The 19,967-nt window shown below is 37.1% G+C and overlaps 2 protein-coding genes and 1 pseudogene across 3 annotated transcripts; 2 read left to right on the top strand and 1 right to left on the bottom strand.

Annotated features, from left to right (window-relative positions):
* Positions 1 to 4,670: 4,670 nt before the first annotated feature.
* LOC106934579 (monocarboxylate transporter 2-like) lies at positions 4,671 to 7,799 on the bottom strand (annotated as a pseudogene).
* A 1,297-nt stretch (positions 7,800 to 9,096) lies between these two features.
* LOC106934619 (uncharacterized protein At5g50100, mitochondrial-like) lies at positions 9,097 to 10,912 on the top strand. Its single transcript, XM_015014642.1, has 3 exons — positions 9,097 to 9,452; positions 10,345 to 10,533; positions 10,616 to 10,912. Exons 1-3 carry the CDS (start codon positions 9,309 to 9,311, stop codon positions 10,817 to 10,819), a joined length of 537 nt encoding a protein of 178 aa, XP_014870128.1. The 5' UTR covers positions 9,097 to 9,308; the 3' UTR covers positions 10,820 to 10,912.
* A 475-nt stretch (positions 10,913 to 11,387) lies between these two features.
* Positions 11,388 to 19,763, top strand: LOC106934611 (calcium-independent phospholipase A2-gamma-like). Of its 2 annotated transcripts, XM_015014617.1 has the most exons (10): positions 11,388 to 11,605; positions 12,983 to 13,131; positions 13,746 to 14,965; positions 15,851 to 16,003; positions 16,096 to 16,253; positions 17,399 to 17,493; positions 17,608 to 17,779; positions 17,891 to 17,948; positions 18,050 to 18,244; positions 19,184 to 19,763. In XM_015014617.1, the coding sequence occupies exons 3-10, from the start codon at positions 13,823 to 13,825 to the stop codon at positions 19,640 to 19,642; spliced, it is 2,433 nt and encodes an 810-aa protein (XP_014870103.1). In that variant the 5' UTR covers positions 11,388 to 11,605; positions 12,983 to 13,131; positions 13,746 to 13,822; the 3' UTR covers positions 19,643 to 19,763. The 2 variants fall into 2 exon arrangements, with proteins under 2 accessions (XP_014870103.1, XP_014870113.1); XM_015014627.1 differs by lacking the exons at positions 11,388 to 11,605; positions 17,891 to 17,948 and having other exon boundaries at positions 12,975 to 13,131; positions 18,118 to 18,244.
* The last annotated feature ends 204 nt before the right edge of the window (positions 19,764 to 19,967 follow it).

Genomic DNA, 19,967 nt, shown 5'->3' with positions numbered 1-19,967 from the left:
GAGTTGAGTATGCTGTCCCTTGGGCGCATAGTAATGAATTTTAAATGTTTTGCTTATCACATAAACGCCGATGATATTTAATTAAACACCATTTAAGTAGAAAATTTTCCGGGGGGAGAAAAAAAAATGATGCATGTATATTGCAATTAAATTTGGAGAGTTGATCATTTTCTACAGCCTGATACTAAAACGGTTTTATCAAACGCTTGTCCAGAAACCTGCAATTTCACCTCATCATGCGTTAAATCCTCAGCCAGTAATAATCTTACCGTCACTATTGACCAGGCACAGACTTTAATATCTGGACTTTTTCTCTTTCTTTCTAAGATGAGAACTATTACTAAGCTCAAACCGTTTGTGGCAGAGATAAAATAGGAATTGAGTCTGTGAAATTCATAAATTGCTTCTTCTGCACTTGCAGTTAAGAAACACTTACAAAAAAAACATTTAGAGATCCTCCCTGAATAGTGACCGCTGTCTGCTTATATTTGCTCCTTGCTCACGTCATCGTGGATCTTTATGCGCTTCAGTTCACAGCTGATTCTTGTTTCAGGCCCAGACCTAAAGAAAAAAGTGCCTTTGAAATCACACTGTCTGACTCTTGCTATCTCTCTCCAGGAAACTGGGAGTACATTTTCAAATCTATTTTTAACCCTCAGTGTTTGTTATTTTTAAACTGAGTCCGTGTTTGCTTTGCTTTTTTATGTCCCCTATAGCAAATAATGTTGTGAAACACTCAACCCTGATATATGGCATATGGAAAAGAGTTACTTTCTGTCAGGCGTGTTGCATATAACTGCAAACTAAACCTTTTTCCTGAATAGCTGGCAATATTTCACATTTGTAAAGAGTTTGGGGGGCTGAAAGTTTTTTTTCTTTTCTTGTTCACTAGTTCTTAACACTACATATTCGAAATACATATTTTATTTAATTCAGTTCAGTTTACTACCACTAACAGCATTCAGATGCATACTTGGTGGATTTTCAGAGAGGGGTCACGTTGAGCTTAAAAAAAAACTTTTAGATAGAAAATTGGCCAATTCTTTTAAATCATATATAAAATTTTAATCAGATGGAAATAATTTAATGTATTTATAATCAAATAAAACTTCATAAGATTTACATAGATGAAGAAATCTAAAAATATTAGATCATTAGCCTGCACAAATTCGAGAACTGTTGATTGGACAAACTATTTTTATTTAATGGAGGCTGATTTCCAGAGATTTCAGATGGCTATGCAAAAATTCAGTGTAATTGAAATTAGTATTTTAAATTCCACTAAATGCTGTTGTTTTTTTCTTTCTTTCTTTCTTTCTTTCTTTCTTTCTTTCTTTCTTTCTTTCTTTCTTTCTTTCTTTCTTTCTTTCTTTCTTTCTTTATTTCTTTCTTTCTTTCTTTCTTTCCTTCCTTTATCATCTTGTTTGTTTTATATTTTCACTAAGCACCTTCTTATGTGTCAGGAATAAAGACACGATGGAGTGACTGACTGACTGACTGGGGCTCTCTGTGATTATCAGTGATCTGTAAGTCATAGTAGCTCTTTGACAAGACAGTGATGTTGAGAGCCAAGTGCTTTGTTTTCACCAAACAACCCCAGTAAATCTTGTGTTCTATCAGGGAGGACAGACTCGAGGAGGGGATAGTGTCTGTTGTCTGATTGAGTCCTTACGGGCCCCTCTGCCTGTTAGAACATGTCAACATTCCCGGTGCGACCGTGTTAGCTGCCCCAACTATCAGTGTTTATTTTCATGGGGCCTCTGAAAGTCTGGTATTCATTACCCTTCCTCTGAGAGCAAACATTGTGTAGACAGCTTAGTTCTGCAGTCATGGATAAAGAAGATTAGCAGAGATTATTTGGGGAACACTTTGAGTTAACCAGAAAGTGGCACTACTTCACTTGCAAACATCCCCGCTTTATGGCTGGAACAGAACCCGGGTTTGACTCCTTTAACCAGCAGCAGGGTTTCAGCCAGATGTCTCGGCATCATCAGGATTAGTCAACGAGGTCCCTGGATTCAATCTTTCTGCTCCCAATTAAGGGCAGATTTACTGACATCAGTCACAGTTCATCACGGTGATTATGTTCAAGCTGTTCAGCGAGGAGTTGAGACAGAGCGTTTGGGAGCTATCGCTAATTGGCGATCCTCACTTTCTCTCTCTCTCGCTTTGTGTCCATTCATTAGACTATAAACTGTAAGATTATAGTTGATGTCTGAAACAGTGAAAACTAATTAACTCAAATGTCCTCTCTTACACTGTCAGTGGTCCAAAAAACACGGTTTGGCCAGCTTTGACCTTTTCAGCTTTCCAGCTTTTAATAGTATAAAACTCCCTTCGGTTTTGAGTTCAACATGCACAGTGAGGGTTAACATACTGTTGTAATAAGTACTAAATTTGGTTTGACATTCTCATGTTTTAATGAGCAGACATTTCTCAAAGACACCTTGAAGTGCACATCAATTCAGAGCTTCAGGAGTCTCATACTTATATATTTACTTAGAAAACTCAGGGAGTTTGATGCATGAATATTAGCCCCAAGGTTGCAAATGGGCTCTATTTACAATATTGTATTTTATGACTGCTTAGCTCTGAGTTAAAAATTATATTATTCACCTTTTAATGGCCCACTTTTACAGAAAAAAAAATACATTCACACATTGGCATGTTTTTTTTTTCCATGTATGAAAAATAAATCTGTTTGGTTGAAAAGATCATGTTTTAATCTTTTCTTCAAATTTATCTGTAACAAGAGATAATTTTACTGAATATTTGAATAAACGTCTTGAAATGGAGTGTGTTGGCCTTGCGTTATGATTCTGCCTTTGTGCTACATATGTAAGTGACATTAAGTGTTTGAAAAGCCACCCAGTGGAACTGATGCCCCCCTGGTCAATTCTGAACCAATGATGTTTAACTGATTGAAATTAAGCCATATTCCAAAGAGAACACCAGCCATCCATGAGACAGGGATTTACAGTGGCCTCCAATGCTGTGAATAAAGCTATCGATTCACTTTTATAATAGAGCTTCATCCCTCTATAAAGTAAGTCAATACAAACCTTCCAGGGACATAATACCGATGGGACATTTAAGCATATATCTGTAATAATGACAATGTTTTGCTTTCAGATTGCTTGCCTCTGAAATATTGCATTGTGTGTACAAGAGGAGGAGGAGTACTGCAGTCATATAGTGTGTGGGCTTATAGAACGATTGACCTATGAGGAGAAGAGCTGACCTGGCTCAAGATCACAGACTGTATTTCCTTTCAAGTATTTTCACTTTGGTGAAGCATGAGTCAGAATTTCGACTTCACATAATAGTTGGCCATTAGAGATACACAAAATACTGAAGCTTATTTTAAAATACCGGAATATGTGCAGGTCAGTCCTGTGGTTCTATTCAATCTGTAAGACGCACAATGCTTTTTTTAGTGGCAGTAAGGTTAAGGAAAGCGTTTCAATGGTTCAGCCATTGAATGAATGCTTATTATTTAAATGTACATAGAGTTCTCCGCTCTTATTCAAAAAATCATTCTGAAATATTTCGCTAACATAAAAGGGACTTTTTATTACTTCAGTAATAAAAGCACAAGGCAGAAGCAGAACAGCTTTTACCGAACCCCATGACACTGAAAACTAATTTTACTGCAGACTAGAACATGAACCAAAAACAGGGTTGTTTTTTTTTTCTCCTCCTTTAGGGGAATTAAAATTTAAGGCCAGAGTAAGTGCAGAGATAAGATGAGGAATTTTGAACAAGAAACATGCAGATAATTACACTCATCACTTTAATGGAGAGGGTCATCACCTGAATTAAAGAAGTCGATGCTGTAAAGACCTAATAACTGCAGCTTAGTTGAAGAGATGTTGTACTGTATGTTCTGGCTTTTACATGATAGGGTTCATTGCCATCTAGTGGATAAAAAGTGAACTGATTGTTTTATGCCGCCCGAAGATAAATTAATTAACTTTTGCGGTGTCAGACTTTAACAGTACAGGTACAGAACATTGCAAAAGTAAATACACCTTAAATGTTTACTAACTCTTTTAGGCTACATACTTATATATTCTTTATTAAAGCTTTAATAAAGACCAAGACTGTAAAGTAAAGCAAAAATGATTCATGGTTTCCTTTTTTATTTATTTATTTATTTATTTATTTATTTATTTATTTATTTATTTATTTTGAGAAATAAATATAGGAAAACTGCTGCATGCATGTGTTATTAGCTCCATTTTACATAACAATAAATAAAAAACAGTTACTTTTGGATGTCTCAATTGCCAATTAGCATTAAAACAACTGCTCTGTGCTGGAATAACCCCAAACTTTCAACATATCATAAAGAAATATAGGTGTTAACCTAAACTATTAGGAAGGGAAACAGATTTAATCAAGCAAGCTAATTTCAGTCTGGGAAATACTTAAAACATGATTCTCTGCAACATTCCCCATCCAACATATGAGTCTAAATGTAAATTGTCTATCATTTTCTTTTCAAAAGAAAGCATATTTGCTCTATTTTGTGTAGGTATGTCACCTAAAATTACTATAGAACAAATAACTAAACTTTTTCACATGTGTAAGAATTAGCCATTCAAAGGATTACAAGAATCCAGATGTCCAGACAAATGTTTCTAATCTAAAACTGCGAATCAAAAAGTTTAATCTTGTGTTTCATTGCTTGTTTTCTCATTCTGGTTTATTTTAAGTTTCACTGCCTCTTCAGAAGTCCTTATTTCCACTGCTACAATCTGCCTGCAATCCTCATCTAGCTTCTTGTAGTTGCAATAATGCATGATGAAGAGAAAGACACCGGGCACCAGCATGAGCGCACCACATGCATAGTACATGTATTTGTAGTCCCCGAAAACATCAACCAGGGCCCCTGAAAGACAGAATGCAGAGTCGACAAGTCAACTTATGTTTCTGCAAAAATTATACTTCATGAACATTGCTCACAAACCTGAAATGGGGGGTCCAAGAAGCACTGGTCCACACTCGATGATAGTGACAAGTCCAACTGCACTGGAGAAGTGATGAGCTCCGACAAGGTCCATAAGGACTTCAAAAAGTAGTGCAGAGAGTATTTCAAATGCCAACCCAAAGAAGATCGAATAAACAACCAGACCCCCATATCCAGACGCCAGTGGACACCGTAGGTGGCAAACGCCATTGTATGAAACAGCAAAACTGAAAAAATATTGTATTCTTGGTCTAATTCACCTGCTGTTGGGTAAGAATCCAGTAACTGGTCTGCTAAACATGTCCACCAAAGCCAAAATAGAAAGTAGCAAAGGTGCTGAATATTCATATGTCCCTTGATGCTTAGCGTAAGGATCCAGAAACACAACAGGAGCAAAAGAGCCAAAAAACATGACATTACCAATAAGAAAAAATGAGAAAGCCTCTGTGTGTGAAAAGGGAGATGTCTATGAAAACAAAGCTCTGACTTTTTCTCTTGTTTTTGCTGTCATCAGCTGAAGGGTAGCAGACAATGAGCTAATATTCGCAGTAGCAGCTTCTTCAGAGGTTTTCCTCCTGCTCACTGATGAGTCAGTATTGGACTGGGATCGGGCTTATTTATTAACTGGTTTCATCAAAGCACCAGCCACACAGCGGTTCAGAACAATGGACCCCAGGACGGAAAAACTCCCTCTCCCACCAAAGGAATTTAAAAGGAACTGATTTAGAGAGGCCAGAGTGGAAAGAACGACTGGACTTCCAGCCATAGCAAGTCCATTTGCGAGTGGCCTTTTGACCTGAAAGTAAGTGCCAGTGATTGTCAGAGCTGGCTGCAGGGTGAAGGCAAGACCAAAACCTTTTGAAAGGAAAAATAGCACATCATATTGGGAAGCAGAATAATAATGATACAGGATTTTAAGTCTTTCTTAGCAATTGTATTATGTCCAATTTAACTTAATACCTCTACATAAAATCTAGTGCAAGTAATTAATTTCAGAAGTCACTTAGGAAATAGACTCTGTGTGTTCAATTTAATCACTGTACAAATCTAGCTGTTCTATGAAATCGTTTAACAAATGAATACAAAAGAACGCAGCAGGCAGGTCAGGGATAATGTGGAGAGGTTTAAAGGGAGATTAGGATATAAAATAATATGTTTAGGTTGAAGCATCCTACAGAGCGCCATCCAGCATTTCAAAATGTATGTAAATGGAGGTTTGTCTAAAGTGACAAGTCAGACGTTGAGATTTAATCAGAGAAACAGTCAGAAAGGGGAGGAGAAGCAGCAATGGACAACTCATGTGGGAGAATCTGTTGATAGAAAACGTTCATCCATGTACACCAATGTGTGGGATCCTCTATCACAACCACTGACTCCTAGTAACACTCCAAAAACCTCTTCTGTTTGGTCAACAATTATGATTAGTTGCTGGAAACTGGCTGTTGTTATGATCAAATCCCTTTATGAGTCGTTAAACTGTTAGTCTCCATGTTTGATGATGATATGGCTGGATGGAGATTCAAAGCCACCTTTCTGGCAAAGCAACAACTAAAACTAAGCAGCCCAAACTTCAACAGAATCGTTTAAATTTTCTATTTGGCCATCACCAAACACTGATGTGACCCATGGGAAGCTGGCAACCCATGAAGGAACCTCCTTCACCCATAGGTATTATGAATAAGATAAATGAGATAAGTGTTGAAGGTAGCTGCATCTTGGCAATTCAAATGGAGCAGTCAAAGTCCAAATAGTGAGGTTGAGAATCAGAGGCAAGAAATTAATATTGATGAGTTGATGAGTACCAGTGATCTTCACCCAGTCTAACTGAGCTTGAGGTAAAGAAAAAACACAGAAAAGATGCTATCGGTAGATGTGATCTGTAATTGCTGCACTTGCAGGTACTTAAGCACTGACTCAAAGGAGCTGAATACATGCATTACTCATTTTTCAGATATTCCTGTGAAGAATTTGTAAAGCAATGCATCCTTTTCCTTCCATTTCAAGAATATGTTCTGCTTTGTGTTTTCGTCTGTCACATAAAATTGCAATGCAAATACTTTTGCCAAGTCTCTGAGGACAGTCTTACTTTGCAGCGATTTTGGCAAACATTAATATATTCCACTGAACAAGCGCTAGTGACATCACAGAGAAAGAAAACAAGGTCAAGTGACTGAAACAAAGCCAGTTCTAACTGAGCAACTTAAACAACCTTTCAATACTAAAACTTAACCGTACAAAAAGATGACGTTATACAAAAGTAACAAAAGTATTACTCAAGAAAATTAAATAAAAAAAATAGTATTCACCTCCAATTACTCTGACACAGAGGTGCAGATTAATTATGCTGGTTCCTAAAGAACCGAACACCATGCCAACGCACACCATGAGCCCACCGACCATGACCACAGGTCTGCTGCCATGTCGGTTCACAAGCATACTGCTGACAGGGCCTGCATGTGAGAAGAAAATTTCTCTTTATTCAGTTAACCTTTCAACAACAAAAAAATAAATAAAAAGCTGTGTTAGCATGTAGCTGTTCAAGCATGCTAGTACCAGTAGAGCAAATTTTATAAGTGAGTTTTGTGAAAGTAGCCTATGGCTGCTGCTGACCTCCTGCATACTTAGATGCCAGCATGACTGAGGACACCCAGGCAATCTCACTGTAGGAAACTGAAAAATATTCCTGAATTTCCTTGAAATAGATGGTGAGGGACTTGGGAAAGGCATAAGAGAATCCTATGGAGATGAAAGCAGCAAAGGCGACTGCCCATCCCCAGCTTCCATCTGGTGGCGTGTAGCCTAGATTGGTTGCTGCTGCAGGTGGCATGTTCAGTCCTCAGACTGGAAAGTGGAAACAGATAATAAGATGTGCACAGAGAACAAGCAACTGCAAATTTCCAAATAAATTCTGGCCCTTAATAAACAGATTGTTTTCCTCACCTCTGTGCGGTCCTTAAAACTATTCTGCGCAGTCTGTGAATCTATAGATTCCTCCCTCAGCACCCTGCTGCAGGTCCTTTGATCTCATCACATGTGCTCCCACAAAAAGTGCAAGTGGCTGTTCACAACAAAAGCAAAGGAGTAGGCCCTTCCTGAGGCGTGGAGCTCAAAAAGAAAAATCCTCAGCAGGTAACTAAAGATAAAGTGGAGAGTTATAAGAGTTGCATCATGCAATGCAACATTTCCTTTAAAAGTTACAGAATGTGATTTTTTTTTAATCACATCATTTTATGCCTGATAAATATTTGTGTAAGTTTCGTGGTGTTAGTTTGCAGATTACGTGTTAGAACAGCTGTTTTAACACATAATTTATTAGCACATAGAAGCCATTAAATAATGAAATGATATTTAATTTAGACAGCCAAGTATAACACAGAACTGAAACAAAATAATTACGAGTTTTAAGAATTTAGAAGCCGTGCAAATTAATAACATGCATGCAGTTGCAAAATATTCAAATAAATTGTTTTATTATTATTATTATTATTATTATTATTATTATTATTATTATTATTATTATTATTATTATTATTATTATTATTATTATTATTATTATTATTATTTTTATTATTGCAAGAGTGTAAAGTTACGCTGAACATTTTAGAAAAAGGCATTCTTTCAGAGCAGGGAAACTATCTTAGTAAAGCCACATGTGACAAACGTTTTATTACCCCAGGTACCAAAACTTTGAACGCTCCCTCTTGCATAAAGGGCAGCACTTTGTCTTTTCCTATATGACAAGGTTAGTCCACACAGAGAGGGATCTTTGATCTTTCCTCTCTGCACTATCCCCCCATCTTCCAGAGAACTGTCTCTGAAAATATCAGGGCCTTTGACCGAGAAACAGAAGCACAGGTCTTCTGGCATAAATGTGTTTTTCTGGCACAACTCCTAAACATGCTGTCACCAAGAAGTTCCTGTGGAGACATGATGACCCACCTATTTGCTGCAGATATTTTTAAAACTTCTTTAGTATTTGGCCTTTACCTAGGGTTCTGTTTCTATCTATTTTTTTTTTTTTTTTTTCATATTCATAGAGTTAGTATAAAAGCTGATGATTCCAAGTTTATTAGATTCAATACAGAGACACTCCAGAAGGTGGCACTGTTGTTTGACCTACCGTAACTCAAGAAGAAGAGGAGCTCCGCTGTTATGTGTTCGTTCTTGATCTGTGAAACATAAACACGGTCTTTTTTTTCTCTTCGTGTTTTTTTCTTCCATTCGCAGACGCCAACTTCGCCAAAGTTAAGGAACTTTCTAATAGCATCAGCCACATTCGGCTGCATTATTAAATTGATCGTTTCAACAGTGTCTTATTCGAGCGGTTTTGTTAGTTATGTTTTGTAAAGTTAGAGTGGGTTTGTCCACGGCGGCTTCAGTCAGGTTCCCCAGCTGTACAAATCCGACAGTGAAACTGGTGATGCCAGGGTTCTGCAGTCACCAGCCGAGGAACCTCAGCTCCGAATCTGCAGGTGTCAGGGTGAGACATGCCTGTTCTTTCATTATTCTAACAGCGAGCCTTGACACTTCTGGGAAACGTAAATTGTGAAGCTCAGTTCCTGATTTCACATAAAAAAATACAAGTTGTATTAAAAACTTTTTCATTCTAATGAAATCGTTTCAAAGTGTAATTACTTACAATATGAAGCCTATCCCAAAGGATTATTTTAAAATCACTCAGGCTGCTCTCAAAACACTTTTTTTAGTGATGAAACATATGCTTAATTTGAGAAATTTGAGAAATTACACCCCACACTGTTGCTGAACATAGACACGCCTCCATAGTGATGCATTTTTTTGTTTGTTTTGCCAGTTTGCTCCATAATTATGTTTCAAAAAAATTTTATCACAGCAGATGCATTTTTTTCACCATGCAATAAATAAAAGCTCATTATTATTATTATTATTATTATTATTATTATTATTATTATTATTATGTTATAAAGAAAATGATCACTCATGAAAAATATGCTTAGGCATAATGATGAAATTAATGATTTTTGCAGTCCCACATGTAAAACACTGTGACGCACTGAGTAATTTCATAACTTTCTGTTTCCCCACCCCCCAAAAAAATCCACTTTTTTCTCTTATATATCCAGAAATAGGTCATCATTGCACCTCTGATCAATATGGTTAATTAATACATAATACACAGCATTATTGACATTAGAAAATAAATATCCCATTCATAAACAAGAATCATCTTTCTTAATTCTGACAACTTTTCATCAGAACCAATAACACTGTCATCAGCTCACACTTTTCCTTCCATAAGCAATTTTCGTGTTTTTTTTTTTTTTTTTTTTTTTTTTTTTGTGAATGAGTAAAATCCAACAGATGAAAGTATCATAATCTCTATTCTATTCCAGGTATTGTATGATGGGTTGTGTCCCATCTGCATGACAGAGATCCGCTTCCTCCAGTTCCTGCAAAGAAACCAACCGGGGAAAGTTCATTTTATTGACATCTCTAAGCCAGGCTACAACGGGGCAAAATACAATGATGTCACCTATGAGATGGCCATGGAGGAGATGACTGTAATCGATGAGAAAGACGAGGTTAACTCTGAACACAACAACCTAACTGAGACTTAAATAATCTGAAAAATGCACTTACATCTTTACTTTTTTGCATTGCCAGGTCCATCGCGGCGTTCCAGCGTTTGCAGTGATGTATGGCGCCGTTGGGCTCGGCTGGCTGGGCCGCTTTATGATGTGGTCACCGGTGAGGCCGTTTATGGATAAATCATACGCCATCTTTGCAAGGAATCGACTTAAGTGGACTGGACGGGCAGAGGATTGCACCACAGGACGCTGTGAAAAGAAATCAGTTGACTCTTCCTGACTTCATTAATAAAATTAGCTACTGTATTGATATGAATGTGTTGCATATTGTGCTGCTGGAAAATCTAATTAAAATGCTGGAATGTAGGTGTGGTAAAGACTTTATGCTTTTTTTATACATATATGCAAGGTGTGTCGTTCTGACTTGATGCTTTTTATGTTGTCCGGATCAATGGAAAATACTTTGAAAACAATTGAACCGCAGCAAGAATGGGGGGAAAGCAAAGACTGAAATTAGACTTGGCTGCATTTTGATTAGCAATATGGATGCTATTTGATTCTCACATTTAATATCAAAAGTACAACTAATAAAGTTTGGATTTGTTTTATGGAGTTCATTTTGAGTGACACTATTTTCTGTTCAACTTGAATTCTCAACAGCTCAGAGAGATGTGTCCTCCTGTAACAAACAAGTTGGTAGAAAAAGAAAAAAAAACATTTAAGCAGTAAAATATGTCAGATCAGAAAAAACAGTCCGATACCGTGATGCCATTTCAGTCATATTTTGTAAATTAGTTTACAGTGGAAATAAGTTACATTAATAAGTTGGTACACGTTCATAGTTAGCTATTTGTAAATTCATGCTAACAATAGTAAAAAAGAAAAGGGTTTGGAATTGCATAATAGTGTGACATTTGTTTTACAAACTATCTTTGTCTATCAAAACTATTTTTGATTTAATGCATTTGCCGAAACATGACCGAGTGAGCGCTCTTAGCAGCAAACTGTCTTTGACGTATATTCTTCCGGTAACCATGTCAACAAGAATTTAGGCATTTAGGAGAAAGTAAGCAACTTATGAATATCTGAATGTACTTTATACGCTATGTGCCTTGGGAAACTTTCATCTTTGTAAGTATTTATGAATTTGGAAGACACTTTAGCGTTGTTGTTGATAAAATGCAAAGCAGTGAACATAATTTTTGAGTGTAGCATTATCGTCTAGAAGTGTATTTGTCTTTCTGTTGTATTTCAGTTATAAAAACGTTTTGAGTGTAGCATTAAGATGAGTGTAGTGGCTAGTAATGCATTTTTCATTACTGTTATATTTCAGTTTCAAAAACGTTTTGAGTGTGGCATTATGAGGATATTAGCTATTGATGTGTTTTTTGCCTTTTATTGTATTCACAAAAATCCGTTTATAAAATATCTTCAGTTAAGAAAAGCAAGCTTGGTTCTATTATTTATTCGCTGGCTGTAGCTGCGCATAGTTATGTGTTAAGAACAGCACAATTAGAGTAAAGTTTTAATCTGTTTTATGGAGCTCATTTTGAGTGACAGCATTATTTTCTGATCCGCAGTTCAGTCTTGTATTCTCATCAACTCAGAAAGACGTGTCCTCTAGCAAACAGGCTGGTATATGACAAACACTCAGCAACAACAACAAAAGACCTTTAAGCAGCAAAAGTTGCCTGATCACACAATAAAGCAATTTGAAAGACAGACACAAAACGAGTTCTGCTTTAGCAACTGTTCTATTCTGTTAAATGTATTGTGCAGATAAGACTGAAAGTCACTGAAGCAAAATGCAGTCAATTTCCTGTCATACCAGAAAATCAGATTGAATTTTTTTTCAAAAGCAAATAAATAAGAAGACTGTGAGAAAGCTGCCACTAGATGCCACTGTAAGTCTGCATTATTATGAGCAGACTTAAAGGAGATAAATCGCTGCTGTGATATGTCAAACCCCTAACACTTCATTTTGTTTGTAAGAAATCCTTTAATATTATGTTCAAGCAGATACAAGCACACAAACATTACTGAAAGCAAAGTTAGATGAATATATCCACTGCGTTGCATGTTCATCATCTGAAAGGTTACACAAGTTAGTTGTGTAGGACTGTAGTTTGCACAAAATGTTTCTCTTGTGGAAAAAACAGATGCAATTCAGCTTCCATGCTTTTGATCATTTTTTTTTAACCTAAAAAGAAACATGATGAGACTATATGTTTAGTTTGAACCTGTGCGTGTAAATAATACTTTTTTAAGAGGAAAACATGTCAATATTTCAAGATGATATTCAAATGAGTTATTGAACATTTTAAATCTTGATACATTAGAACATCATTTAAGATGTATGTTGTGTGTGTTTGTCTCTGTGTGTGATGAGATGTGACGTACCGACTAACAGCTCAGAGACACACTCTTTCTGTTGATTTTCCAGGAATGACGACATGACTTCATGACGTAGCTTTGTCTTTATGAAGATTGACTGAACTGGTCCAAAACTCCAGCAGTCCACAAACAGAACCGCTCCCACCCAAAGTCTGGATCAACACAATACGACAGAATTTTTTCATGCAATTGCCACAGGTAAAAATTTGAAGTTCCTCTTTGGTGAGGTTTTGTTTACCCGAATTGTTTGTCCCCGGAAGCTTACTAGAGTAGGATTTAAGACAAAACAAGGATTTATTTTTCAGGTAAAGCTGTTTATCAAATCTGCTGTGAAGGGTAAGGTATGATCGTTTAGATCATAACTTTGCCCTGTTACAGTAAAAATAACCGGATTAGGTAACTCGCCAAAGTTGTCAAACTGCACTTTGACTATGTCTTTGCAGACGACATATGCATAATCAAGGTCAAGGTTGTATATTCTTTTTTACCTGCTTTCACAGATGTATTAGACAATCAAGCTTGGGATAACATTCCCATTAAGCAGTTCTAGGAAGCAAGCTAGAGCAGAACATAATGCCAAATAAAGGCTACCCTTTTCAAATTTGGGGGGGAAAAGTCAACTGACTAAATTTTCACCTTCACTTCACTTTGCTTTCTCAGTAGAGTGCATTTTTTGCAAGGAACTGTGTGTGTAAATGATCTTATAGGTATTTTATATAGTTATATATTTGCCACTGTGCATGATGTAGGTCTTCATTGGCCAGTGATTGATCAGTTGGATTCATTAAGATTATGTTATGGATTCTTTCTAGGTTGCAGTTGATTATGTTGCAACAGAGAAGAGGTGTCCACAACAAGTCTGGGAGCTTCATGCCACACTGAGTCAAGAATGGGTCACCCATTTTGCTCAGGTGTCACTAAGAGGACTTTAATATCATGCAGGAATGTGTACACAATGATCTGTCTCAAAAGAGACCAAAGACTGGCACTTTGTCCGAACTCATTCAGGCTTTATACATTTACTAGCAGTGCAAATCTCTTTACAAGTTATGCTTCAGTCTTCTTTAAAGAAATTGCCAGGGAAGTAAGACATTTCCGTTGTCTGTGTTTTTATACATGTACTAATAAGGACTCATTTAAAACCAAAGCTCCAATTGGGATTTTTAATGCGCCCGCGCGCAAAAGTCACCCACTGTCCAGACACTTTAACATTTGCCTTAAGAGAAGGCATGCTGTTGGGTTTGGTGAAAATGGCAGTTTTATCATAACTGTTCCTGAATATCAGTGCCAGTCACAAAAGCGCAGGTTTAGTCAGTGGTCAGCTGCGAATCAAAAACAACCGGGAGGCAGCAGCCCAGCACAGTCTTCGAAATCCAAAGAGAAACAGGAAAAACCAGAGACTGTTGCCTCCAGCGATGACAAGTCTGGACTGGACATCAGTTCTTTGACTGCAGTATTTGGCGAGACCCTCAGTTACGTTGCCAAACATATCGGCTCAGTGTTCTCTGTGGATGACACAGATCAAAAGCAGGAACTGTCTGCTACCGGAGGAAAGACCCGGAGGGTGAAGAAGAAAAAAATCCCAGACTCTAGTGAAAAGCCTGAAGTTAAACAACATAAAGAACAGACAACGGTGGAACACCAAAACGTCGCCGACACCTCTGAGGACTCATTCCTTCACATTGCGGAACACATCAATAAGTACTTTGGCACCACTGATGATGTAGATGAAGTTCACAGTGACAAAGAACTTCCTGCCTCAACAAAACCTACCTCAAAAGCTGCTAGCTTGAACGACAGCTATTCTCAGACATCATCTTATATCAATCAGTATTTTAGATCAAAAAGTGAACAGAAGGACCTTGGTCCAACTGTCAAAACAAAGATAGACCCGGCATCCTTAAAGAATACATCTTTGACGGACGTCTTTCGCCATCCCTCTACTGCTATTTCAGGTTTTCTGAGTTCGATGTTTCAGGAGACTGAAGTCACAACTGAAGTGGCTTTACCAGAGATCCTAATAAATAATAGGGTGAGTTGATCTGACATGTTTAATAGCGTTCATACCTGCTGAACTTGTTCACATTTTGCCACATTACAACCAGTAACCCTTATAAAGTAGATGGAGTTTTGTTTAATAGACCAACTCCAAGTAGTTAATTATTTTGAAGAAGGATAGGGATAGCTTTAATCTGATGCCCTAAAAAAAATTCACAGCAATTATATACCTCAGAAGACATCTCACTAGTTAATTTAATTGTATTTTACTTTTATCTGTACTGTGAATGCCTCAGAGGTTTGTTGAAGAATATTAGGGAACAAACAGCATCATAAAGACAAACAAAGACACCAGAGATGGTTGGAGATAAATTTGTGGAGAAATCTAAAGCAGGATTAGGTTATAAAACAATACTGCAAGCTTTGAATATATATAATTCTCAATCTATCATCCAGGAGTATGTGAACAACTGATCAGGCAAGGACAGCGTTAGATTTCCAGATTGTAAAAGAATGTCCTGTGGTTAGATGGGACCAGCAGTTTACTTTCACATTACAGAATGGGCAAAAAAATTCAGACTCTTGATGTTTAAGACTGGTAAAAAAAAAACAAAAAAAAAAACACTCACTTCTAGCCTAGTAGCATCAATATGTGGTTTTGCACCTTATTATTTTCAGATTTTCAATTTGTTAAATACAATCAGTTATAAAAATCACATATTTTTGTATAGCTTCACTATCTTCTACCTGTTTTGCTGCATTATATTAATCCCCTTTAACACACTTGGAATTTTTTTTTTTTTTTTTTTTGCATGCTAATGTTTTAAAACTTTCAAGAGGTATAAAGATCTTATATGGTCTTTTGCCTCATATGAGCTTCTTACACTGTTAAAGCTCCGCAAACGTTGTGTATTTTCAGTGTGTCTTGACCCGCAGACAAGCAGAGGAGACCACATTTAGGTTAATACTGAGACTAGAACAAGCCTCAACTCCAGACGTTATGACTGCCTGCATAGAAGTACTCAACGAACACCTTATCCGCTTCCCAGCATGCAAGTCTTTTATCTGGCAGGTCTTGTGAACATTTGTGTCAAAGAAAGGGTTGCAAATGTTTAAAAAGCTTAAAAAAATATGGAAAAATCCAAGATGCTTTTTGTTCCCCAGGGGAAATGTATAGTCAACCTGTTGAGACTGCGGCGAACTTACAAACACCATCAAGGACTGCAGGCCTCTATAAGAGAAGCCTTAGCTCTGATTGGTTATGTGGATCCAGTCAAAGGTCATGGCATCAGAGTTCTCTCCATCGATGGTGGAGGCACAAGGTTAGTAAATATGGGAAACTTTACTGTTAAGTTATGATGCGCAAAGTAAATGAACTACAGTAGTTGCTTTCTTTAACTAAATTCTGCAATATAGTGATACCTGTTGGTAAAATATTATAGATCAGTTGTTTTCACTTAATCTTGGGGTAAATTGAAATAAAATAATGTGTCGTATTATCCAAGACAGACATTTAGTAGCAGAAAAAGTCAATTTTAAATGTCAGTATTAAATGAATACTGAGGAAAAAATAGGAATCAGTGAACATCAATCAGTGAACCCGCATCTTCTAAATATATATTTCAATCTGATTAAGTTCTTCTTGTTTAGTATCACCTCACATTTGTTGTAATTTAAATGAACTTTACAACACAAACACATCTAATTAATATCTATTTATGTAGAATCCAAGTCAATGAAAATGCCATACAAATAGATCAAATCTATTCCATTAAGATCTAGTCATATAGTTAGATTAAGACTTTAATGCATTATAGTCAAACTCAGTAGGTATTAAATGCTAATTGTTAGAAAATATTACCTTTTAATGGAGCCAGTCAATTGATTTAAAGCTTACTTTAGCAATCCCTCATTCTGAGTATGTGACAAAGGTCTTGCCATAAATTATTCAGTTGTTTCACTCCGCCTACAAGAGTTTTTCTTTATCAGTTTGTTTTCTGTATATCGTAAAACACATATATCCACAGAATTAATTATTGTCAAACTCTTTAGTTTCATAATTTAATCAAACATGTATCTCAGTCAAGATTGTACTGAGAGACATTTGTTACAATATAGACACGTTCTTCTAATACACAGTGCTGACTACAACAATCTAATTCTGGATACATTTGCAAAATTCAAACTTTGTATAACAATTATTCCAGTCTTTTTTTTTTTTTCTATTTTAAAATGACTTTCAAACCATGACACATGACTTTTTTTGTATGACTACATTGCTTTTATAAGTATTTCTACACTTTACAAAAAACAACTTCAATGTTTTGGGGTTTTTACGTAACAGTCCAAAACATGATAGAAAGTTGAAGGAGAAGGATACATGGTTTTCAGTTTTTGTTTGGTTTGTAGGGGTTTTCGCAAGTAAAAATTGGAAAACTGTAAATATTTCTGTTCTTCCACTTCCCAGAGGTGTTGTACCTCTGCAGTTACTAAAGATACTAGAAGATGAGACCGGCAGAAAGATTTACCAGCTGTTTGACTACATCTGCGGAGTGAGCACAGGTAAAAACTAAAAAAACAAGAAAGAAAGCAAGCTAAGTCTGACATGTTACGATATTTCTGTTTTAATCTGTATCTATGTGTCACTTTAAAGTCATTGCTTCTTTATGCTAAAAGGAGCCATCTTAGCTTTCATGTTGGGGCTGGGCCGTGTTTCTTTGGAGGAGTGTACTGAAATGTACCGTCAAATTGGAACCGAGGTTTTCAAGCAAAACCCGCTGGTTGGCACTGTGAACATGGGATGGAGTCACTCCTACTATGATACCGCAACCTGGGAGAGAATACTACAGTACGTACTCTGAAAAAAATATGTTTATGTGCATTAGAATGAAACCTAATGAGCATTTACAATGAGATATAAGTTATACTCCCCACATGTTGCCTGTTTTACTTGAACAAGGGAGACGATGGGTTCTGATCTGCTAATTAAAACATCCAGAAACAAGTGCACTCCAAAGGTAAAGAAAATATCTTCTTTCAAAATTGACAAGGTGTGATATTTAGGTTAAAGCTGGTCCACGTTCAGCTTTGCAACCAAGGATTTGTTCCTCTTTTTCAGGTTTCAGCTGTCAGTGCAGTTGTGAACTGGGGCACAGGCCCTAAGGCCTTTGTGTTTCGCAACTACAGCCACAAACCAGGCTGCCCTAGCCGCTTTTCAGGGGCGTCCGACCACAAGATGTGGGAGGCAGTGCGTGCATCATCAGCCGCACCTGGATACTTCCAGGAGTTTCTTTTGCAGAATGACATCCACCAGGTTGTATAGTTGTCTGCAATAAAACTATTAATGTAAAATATTCATTGACCACAAATGTGTCTCATAACCTTGCATCCTTAAAATCATCTTAAATTCATGCATCCAAATTAAATAAAAATAATAATAATAATTTGATCTGTTTTATGTCAATCACAGGTATCAAATTTTGTCTATTTATTCTTGTAAATAGACCAAGAGTAAAACTACTTTTTCTGTGTGGGTTTTTGTTTTTTTGTTTTTTTTTTTCTCCTGGAGCTTTATGTCAGGAAAAAGTTTGAGACACATGCAGTCATCTTCATTGCATTCTGTGACTCTATGCGATTGATGCTACCGATAACTAGCTGCTGATATACTTTTTCTTGTCAGCGAGATAACTAGTTTTGTTGCATCTATTATGTTTAAGTGCAACTTTATTATCGGTTGGCTGGTCGATGTTCGTCTTCACTTCTGTTGCCAACCTGTATGATTCTACATGTAGTCTGTGCAAAAACGTTTGGCACTACAGGGGTTAAGACAATTGAGAGCCACACGGAGTAGGAGAAAACTGCTGCCAAGAGTCGCAAAAGACCACAGAAATGTCACAGTTTTGATCCACATGCATTGATAAATCTTCCCAGCAAACAGTTGGTGGGACTGCTACTATTAGCACTACTCTAAGAGCAGGATTTGCTGCGACACAAACTCTGAAGTTGGAGGTTTAGTGGATTTTACGCCATATAAAATGTAGTCAGGAATTGCTGCGCAGTTTCTTTTTTTTTTTTTTTTTTGTAGTTTTTCATTGCCATAGCAATGAGTGATAAACATATTGGCATTTAATATCTATGCAACAGTGAATTGGGTGATATCTGAGCTAGAATGTTGGACTGACTTCCTTTGGCTCTTGCAAACTGTACAGCATGTGTGTGGAATTAAATGTGAACCTGTGCTCTGCCGCTGCAGGACGGAGGAATCATCATGAACAATCCCTGCAACTTGGCGGTCCACGAGAGCCGGTTGATGTGGCCCAACACACCCTTTCAGTGCGTGCTGTCCCTTGGCACCGGACGCTATGACAATGTCAAGAGGAGCCCTAGCACTTCCACGAGCCTTCGAGCCAATATCACTAACCTGATCTTCAGCGCCACTGACACTGAAGGGGTCCACACCCTGTTGGGCGATTTGCTGCCCCCAGATGTCTACTTCCGCTTCAACCCCATGATGAATGATGAGGTGTCCTTGGACGAGAATCAGCCCGAGGCACTGGATAAGCTTGTGATGGAAACCCAGGAATACCTGGAGACAAATCGGTCTAAAGTGGCTAAGCTGTGTTTAGTTCTAAACTCACAGCGCTCACCTGTCGACCAAGCCAAGGACTGGATTAGTCAGAGGACTTGGGAAATGAAGAAGATGCTGATGTGATTTGGTGAGCTGAAGCTTTTCTACACATCAATTTGTGCAATGCTGTGAAGCACATTTACAAATGCCACAGAAAAATAGCAAAAGAACGTATGGAATAAATAAAGAGAATGAATACAACAGATTTGATGCTTTTGACACGTGTTTGTAGAATGTCAAGACATTTATTTCACAGAACGTCTTGAGTTGTGCTCGGTTTAGATGAAGAAGCAAATAAGGTAACACCTTCTCTTGTGTTATTGCATTTGTTTGCTCTCTTTATGTGTTTTCTTTATTAGTTTCAAATAAGTGTGCTAAACAATGTTACAATAAGATGATATAAGATAAG

This window comes from Poecilia latipinna, unplaced genomic scaffold, assembly GCF_001443285.1.
Source record: "Poecilia latipinna isolate Pla-1442-1.1 unplaced genomic scaffold, P_latipinna-1.0 Scaffold70, whole genome shotgun sequence".
NCBI classification, from domain to species: Eukaryota; Metazoa; Chordata; class Actinopteri; order Cyprinodontiformes; family Poeciliidae; genus Poecilia; species Poecilia latipinna.
Note: the sequence above shows the minus strand (reverse complement) of the source record. Positions and strands in the feature narration are given on the sequence as shown.